General features: G+C 40.8%; 1 protein-coding gene across 1 annotated transcript in view; it reads left to right on the top strand.

The window, feature by feature from the left end:
- Positions 1-7,495, top strand: part of LOC119424292 (interferon-induced, double-stranded RNA-activated protein kinase) — a 16,982-nt gene that overhangs the window by 475 nt on the left and 9,012 nt on the right. The window contains exons 2-5 of the mRNA XM_037691789.1: positions 3,188-3,318; positions 6,185-6,308; positions 6,384-6,526; positions 6,611-6,734. Of these exons, the coding sequence (XP_037547717.1) occupies positions 3,188-3,318; positions 6,185-6,308; positions 6,384-6,526; positions 6,611-6,734 (522 nt within the window). The remainder of the gene's footprint in view (positions 1-3,187; positions 3,319-6,184; positions 6,309-6,383; positions 6,527-6,610; positions 6,735-7,495) is intronic.

Raw genomic sequence — 7,495 nt, 5'->3', positions numbered from 1 at the left:
TTTATGCGGTACATGACACTCATGAATCTATCAAAATGAACTTGTTTAGTTGAGATATTATTTGAGCTTTTGAGATGTTAATCGGCTGCTGTTGGTTGTAGAAAACTGCCTTGTTGCCATGGTTACGCATCATAACAAATGTCCAAAACTAAAAAAAGTTGCAGTAAAATCCTTCCAGCTGCACAGCATCCGATACCAGAGGAAATAAATAAACGAAAATAAATAAACATTAAGGTAAATAAATAAATAATGAAATAAAATACTAAAAATAAATAAATTTAATGATTTACCGGAAGCTGAGGGTGTGACCCAGTGGCGGTCCTAGCCTATTTGGCGCCCTGGGCGAGCAACCCCAACGGCGCCCCCACCCTGCGTGCAGGCCGTCGGTTTGCTGCTAAATTGTGCCCCCTGCCTGCTGTGTGGTGCATGACAGGCAGTTTGTGTCAGTAGGTCACTCCACCATCACAAGAACACTTCTTCCTCTTTTTTTCATCCTCACTGCCAACTCTTTCTATGCTTTCAGTGAATTTTGGTGTTCTGGGCTGGTGTCATGTGAGGTGAGCAGAGAACTTGCATGTTTTCAGTCTGTGAGTCCTGAATTTGTTAGACTTGTATTCCTTTTTGAAAACAACTTGCAACACAAGCAGAAAAGGCTGTTGTTTTTTTCCGAATACACCAACCAGCTTCTAAGCATCTTTTCACCACTAACTAACGTCTTCCAAAAATACTGGTGGTGGCAACTTCTATCATCATCCTCGTTCTTTGGAAAAACAAAGTCAGCTCTTACTTGACTTGGTCCTCTGCAAACTAACAGTGTGCAAATGTTGTTAGTCAGGATACACCATCAATTGTGTCATCATCAAACAGTCATGATTATATCCCTCATGGTGGTTATTTAATAGGCTATAAAACCTTTGTTGCAGCCTTATGCAATAGAGTAATTATGGCAGGCTAACAGTTTTTCTCAACTAATGTGATTAAGGGACTGTTAAACTGACATAGCAAATGACAAAAACAACTAAGCCTTTTTTTTTTAACCAAGCCTACATATATTTCCAATTTATGAAATTCATAGTAGAACTTATTGTTGGTGTGCACAGAAAGCTCAGGATTGACTGCACGAGACAGTATAAATGTAAATATGCAATCAAAATGTTTTTTTTTTAATTAAAATAGAAAATGTATATATTTAATAACGAACTATAAGTCTGTCTTTGTTTAAGAGCATTAATCAAAGTACTTCATTAGAAAAGCACAGATTTTTTTTTTGTGACAGCCAGGGTTCTGTATTATAACACAATCTGCCATTTCTAACTAAGCAAACCGTGCGAACATCTGTCCATCACTCAGTACAAACTGGGACGCGAGAAGGATCCAGCTTTTTAGAGACGAACCGTCACGCGCCGAAATACGTTCTGGATAAAATACAGTGAGAAACGGGACCGGAGGACAGTTAGCGTTTATGCAAATTAGCTTAGCATCGTAGCACCGACGTTGTCCTATTATGGCGTCAGCCTCTTTTGTTAGTTAAAAATATGTTCAGAACCGATGGGATGAGTCACTTAAAATATGTTTAAAGTTAGAAAACACTCACCATCTTCTATAAATGATTCAAGTAGAGCAGTGGCCGTGTCCAAACCACCCTCCAATCCTCCATCTAGCTCGCTTTGACTTTTTTCGTCGGCCACCAAGCACAACAAGACCTGCACTTCTGCATTTGACCACGGCTTTGATGTTATTGTTTTTGTATAGCTTCAAAATACTAAAAGATACACTCCTCGCGTTATCGCTAATGGCAAGCATAGAGAAAAAATGGCGGATCGGGTTGTTTGGAAAGACTCCACAGACTCCTCCCCCTGACCAATCAGTGACTGACAGTGTTTCTGACGTCACGGCTCGGCTCGCTTGGACCCCTTGAGAAGCCGGGCCAGAATTTAGGGAGGCGAGCCAGTCACAGGAACAGTGGAAAGACCTCAAACGCGCGTGAAGCCGGAAATATCCGACCCGCGCCGTGACGGTGGAAAAGGGGCATCAGATGGAGGCCGCGCTGAAACATTAGCGGCTCCAATGGGCCGTCAGTCTTTGACTTCCAGTCATCCAAAGTACATCACAAAATCATTGCCTTTAGAAATTATAGTGGCCCATTATTACTTTTCCATGTTGTTTGTTTAGTTTAAGAAGAATGTCAATCTTCAAGACGGTAATATTTTCCGCTGTTAACAAAAGATGTCGTCCTAAGCAGCTAACCAGTTAGCATTAGCAGGCTACAGCCTTCACATTTCACACAACAAGAAATGACAGTGACACACAGCTCTTCTTACCTTTTATCTTTTGCTCGTTTCTCCTCTTCTTCTTTTCTCTTTTTCCTAAACTGCGCACCCGATGGCTTTGACCTTTTCCTTTCCATCTTCCATAATTTGCATTTAAGCGGAATAGATTAACACCGCCACCAACCCAGGGTTGCCAGCCCAAAAACCTCCATATACACAGCTATGGGTGGGTTGTTACAATTTGGGCTGCTTTTGGTATAAAGTTTATTCATTTTAAAAAGGTACAAAACAATTCCATAACAATATAAAGAAGATACAAGAGATTTAAAATGAAAGGCAGCAGAAAGAAGAAAAAATCTTATTATATCTGCCCCTTTTTTCAAACAATTATTTCAATCATAATTTTCAAGTAACAGAACAAAATGAATAACTCTTTCTAATTTTTCTAATTCTAATACAAAACACACACTAAGCTACTTCATATGTATTATTTTAACAATCCAGCTTTGATCTTTTTCTTAAATGTACACATCGACTTGGCATTTTTCACATCACTCTCTAGACCATTCCACAATCCAACTCCTTGGTAGGTTTTCAGCAAGTTCTTATTGGAAAATTATATATATCTGTATTATTTTATAATTATTATATTATTACAATGTCTGCAGGGATCGTGGGCGCCGGGGGGGACGGGAGGGGTGTGGGTGGTGTTATGCTGCCCCCCTTCTGGAGGCCGCCCATATAAGGAACCGCCACTGGAGTGACGTGTGTTCTAGTTTCGGTTTTGTTGAAACGAACCCACGGTCACATGAACGAATCGAAACTTTAGAGTCTAAAATCAGCGGAACCAGTTATTGGAGCAGAGATGTGACGGACGGAGAAACACGGCCTGAGTTTTAAACATCTTACTTCTATAGTTTTATCAAACCTGCAGCGTCATCACGATGGCTGTGAACCCAGTTTCTGAGCTGCAAGAACGTGCGCAGAGAAACGGTCTGAGTCTGGTTTATGAGTTTCTGAGCTCAGAGGGACTGGACCACAACCAAACGTGAGTAGAAACTTTTTCTCTGCAGGATAAGATCATGTTCGAGTCCGGGATCATGACGTCACGGTGTTTTCCAAAGACCTTTTCAACGTACTGACCATGTTTCTACCTGTATGGCATGCCGTTTGGGTGTTTATTTAATAACTTGGGCGCTGCTTTGTGCTTTTCCTGCTGTCATAAATACGTCGTGATCAGTAAAAATGGTAATCCTTAACACAAATAAATCAAAACCGTACTTCAATATCCAAGTGAAATCCAAATTCTACAAAACATTATTTATTGCATAAAAAGATGCAACACAAAAAGGTGATTTTCTTAAATATTCATCCCCTTTAATGCGACTGTTCTAGATTAATTCAGATAAAATGTGATTTCCAAGGTCCCCAACGCCCTGGGAGTTTCGTCATCATCAAGACATGGAAATAACGTGGAACATGTGTAAATCTACCGAGAGCAGACCCTCCTCACAAAATGAGTGACCCTGTAGGAAGCAGAAGAGTGAGGGACCACCTGTGAGCACTCTGAAGGAGTTACAAGCTTCATCAGGTGAGACGGGACAGACTGAGCGTACAACAACTGTTGCCCGAGTTCATCGCCGGTCTTAGCTTTATGGGAAAGTGGCAGAGAGAGACGCTTTTAGGAAAACTCATTAAATAAGTAAAAAAAAAAAAAAGGACTAAACTTTGCTAATGAGTTTTCTTAAACAGCAGCTTTCTCTTTGCCACTCAGACTGGTAAAGAACTCGGGCAACAGTGGTTGTATGCTCAGTCCAAGCTCACCTGCTGAGGCTCACAACTCAATCAGAGGGATCACAGGTACTTTGTTGGCCCCTCGCACTATTTTCCTGCACAGTCAATCGCTTTGTAAGGACGGCCTACTCTTGGTAGACTTTCACATGTCCCATATTGAGCATTTGATTTCAAATTTAAACAGTATTAAGTAGAGTTTGTTGAAATGGGTATAATGGGACATCATTTGGGGCAGCGTTACTAAAACGCATTTAATTTCTGCCTTGGAAGATTTCACTGCAGAGTCATTGGTGCTAATACATTGGCTGGGAAACTTGTTACTATAACGTACGAGAAATAATATTTGCTGTATGCAGATTTTAATTAAGGTTATAAAATTTGTTAGACCATTGTACTATAGGCGTTAAAAATACTAAAATCTGTATGATCCAACATTTGTTTTGAAGTCTTGTTTTGAATTTTTAAAAACTGTATATGTTCTTGTCCCAAATTACCAGATGAAGTGCGCCAGTTTGGAACACCTTGCAAGTCATTACGAACAACATTTAAAGGGGGAAATAATAAAATAATTGGTAGTGAATGAGGCAGGTGGAACAGTGAGGCTACGAGGAGCAGAGGTCACAAAGGTGCAACTGTCCACGAAAACAGGAAGTGTGGTGAAGAAGAGGGTCCAGACAGGATGGAGAAAAGTTTCAGGAAGTGTGGTGAAGAAGAGGGTCCAGACAGGATGGAGAAGAGTTTCAGGAGTGATTTGAGACAGAACGGTGGCAGCAAAGGAAAGGAAGGGAAGGCTTATGGGACACTGGTGAAAAACAGCTGTGTTGTACCATGTTTCTGTCCATTACCCCTTTTCTATTAGTAACGGTACAGCACGGTTCGACTCGGCACGGTTCTAAGGCTTTTCCACCAGTAACGGTTCGTAGAACCGGTCCCTTTTTTCAGAACCCTTTTTCTCTTGGGTTCCAAGCAGGCCGAACCGGCACCAAAACGTGACGCCGGAACACTATTGGTCACTGATGGTGTGGGTGTTTCACCATTTTCAGCCAGATTTTGATGTTGTCGGTCCGGGGAGTCGAACCGGCGATCTTCTGATCACAGGCCCACCTTTTCTAACCTCTGCTCCACCATTCCCCCAATGTATGTCAGAGTCTCATGACTTCTGGCTAGGCCTGTCACTATAACACATTTTGCTGGGCGATTAATTGTCTCAGAAATGATTGCGATAAACGATAATATTGTTTGAAATTTGACAATAATTAGTAATTATTGTCAAATTTAAGGAGAACTGTTTAATTTGTTTTGCATGTACAGTAGTACCTTTTTTCAACCACCAGATGGCAGTATAAGACTGAATCGAAGGATGGATAGTAAGAGAGTGAGCAGCGTGTCTCTTTAAGAAAAATGAGAGGGAGGCTCCGTGACGTGACATGGGCTGTCTCTCTTCGGTTCCCAAAATGGCGGATGCTATGTGTGGTTTGAGCTTCTTAGCATAGCATTTTTCACGCAAAGCTTTTAATAAAAAGTCAGTAAACAAGTTCTCACTTATTTTTACAGAGAAAAACAACTTTTTACACAAAGGCACGGGCTTTAACCGTGAATTTTGGAGCTTCGACACGACGGAGGTTTTTCCCCGAGTTCGGCCTGTTAGCTTAGCTTCTCAGCTTAGCTGCTTGTAACGATCCAAAAACACGATTTTGGATGGTTAAAATGGATTTTAAAGCGAAAAGAGCGGTGTCTTCAGTAGAAAGTGAGAGACGAAGAATCGATAAAGCCGATAACTGAAAATGAGGTTGATAATTTTCATTTATCATGCAATCAGTTGATTTGTTGTTTATTGCAACAGGTCTAATTCTGGCGTCCCAGATGAGATTGCTTCAATCATAGGAGAGATTACTTGTTGTATTTCAGTAGTGGATATTGGTTCAAGGGGTCAGAGTTGGCAGCTTTCTTAAAGAAACTTTGTCCCAAGCATGTCACCTAAAACATCTTTTGTCTCAACTACAATGAAATGGTTAGCCACGCTTTGATAAATGTACATACACTTAATTTTTCCACATAAAGTAAGTCGACATCTTGAAGAATTAACTTGGGTCAATTCTAAGGCGTTAGCTCTTCCACAGGTTCTCCATGAGGGTTGTTTTGGATGGTAAAGAATATCCCAGTGGGGTGGGGAAAAGCAAGAAGGATGCCAAAAGAGATGCAGCTCAGAACGCCCTGAAGTGTCTGGACGGGCGTCAGGATTCAGTAAGACATTTACTCTTTTTTTAATTTAATCTGAGTACGTGAGTAAATGCGCAATATAAAATATTGTTTCAACAGGCAGACATATCAGCAGGAGCATCCGCCTCAGTTAGTAAGCCAACTATCAACTACATCTGTTGGCTCAATAATTATAGTCAGACGAACCTGGTGAGTGTAAAGCCGGAGGAGATAATCAAACCTGGACCCTACAACGAGTCTTAGTAAGTCTCCACCATCGATCCAGTTTGGCTACAGTGAGTATTCACATGACATTTAATAAATAATTCATTATTTTATTAAATTAGTTGGTGTAGGTTTGTGGTTGGCGACAAGGAATATCCGAAGGTTTGTGGAAAAACAAGGAGAGAAGCCAAGGAGAATGCAGCCAAGCTGGTGCATGATACGATAACAGGGACTATAACTGCAGATGTAAGTACTGAGACATACCTGACAGGTGTACTACAAAGCAAATTAGAAATAGCTTTAATTTATTTTCATAGCCTAACTTAACAAAACGTAAAACTCCAGGAGGTAACCGGTTCTATAGGACTGTGGTTCTGAAGTCACTTTACCGCAGACTTGCTTATTTAGCTTTACCAAGTCTATATTAGCTTAGCCTATCTTTTCCTATCAGATTACATCATATCCCAGCCTCACCTGAATTAGCTTAGCCTAGCCCAGGGGTGTCAAACCCACTTACAAAAGGGGCCAAAATTAAAACCTTTTTCAAACTAAGGGCCAATTTCAGAAACTACATTAACTCAAATCAGATACCCGACATCTTTTCTTGGTCACAGGTTCTTCAACAAGAGTTTGATTGGTCTCATTTGATGTTCTCTGTTGTGCTTTTGACATCATAATCAAAGATTACTGAAAAAATTCAAGATATAGAAATAATCTATGTTTCACATATCATATTGGGGGCCAGATAAGATGTCAACGAGGACCATATTTGGCCCCCGGGCCTTGAGTTTGACACATATGGCCTAGCCTGTCCTGTCCTGTCATATCCAGTTTTATTTTATTTTATCCTATCCCATGCGAGCCTATCCTACCATGTCCTATCAAGTCTTATCTGTCCTGTCCTACCATGTCCTATCCAGTCTTATCTGTCCTGTCCTATCCTATCATATCCGGTCTTATCCTATTCTGTCCTGTCCTATACGGTTCTATCCTACCATGTCCTATCC

This window comes from Nematolebias whitei, chromosome 1, assembly GCF_014905685.2.
Source record: "Nematolebias whitei isolate Nwh7 chromosome 1, NemWhi1, whole genome shotgun sequence".
Taxonomy (NCBI): Eukaryota; Metazoa; Chordata; class Actinopteri; order Cyprinodontiformes; family Rivulidae; genus Nematolebias; species Nematolebias whitei.
Note: the sequence above shows the minus strand (reverse complement) of the source record. Positions and strands in the feature narration are given on the sequence as shown.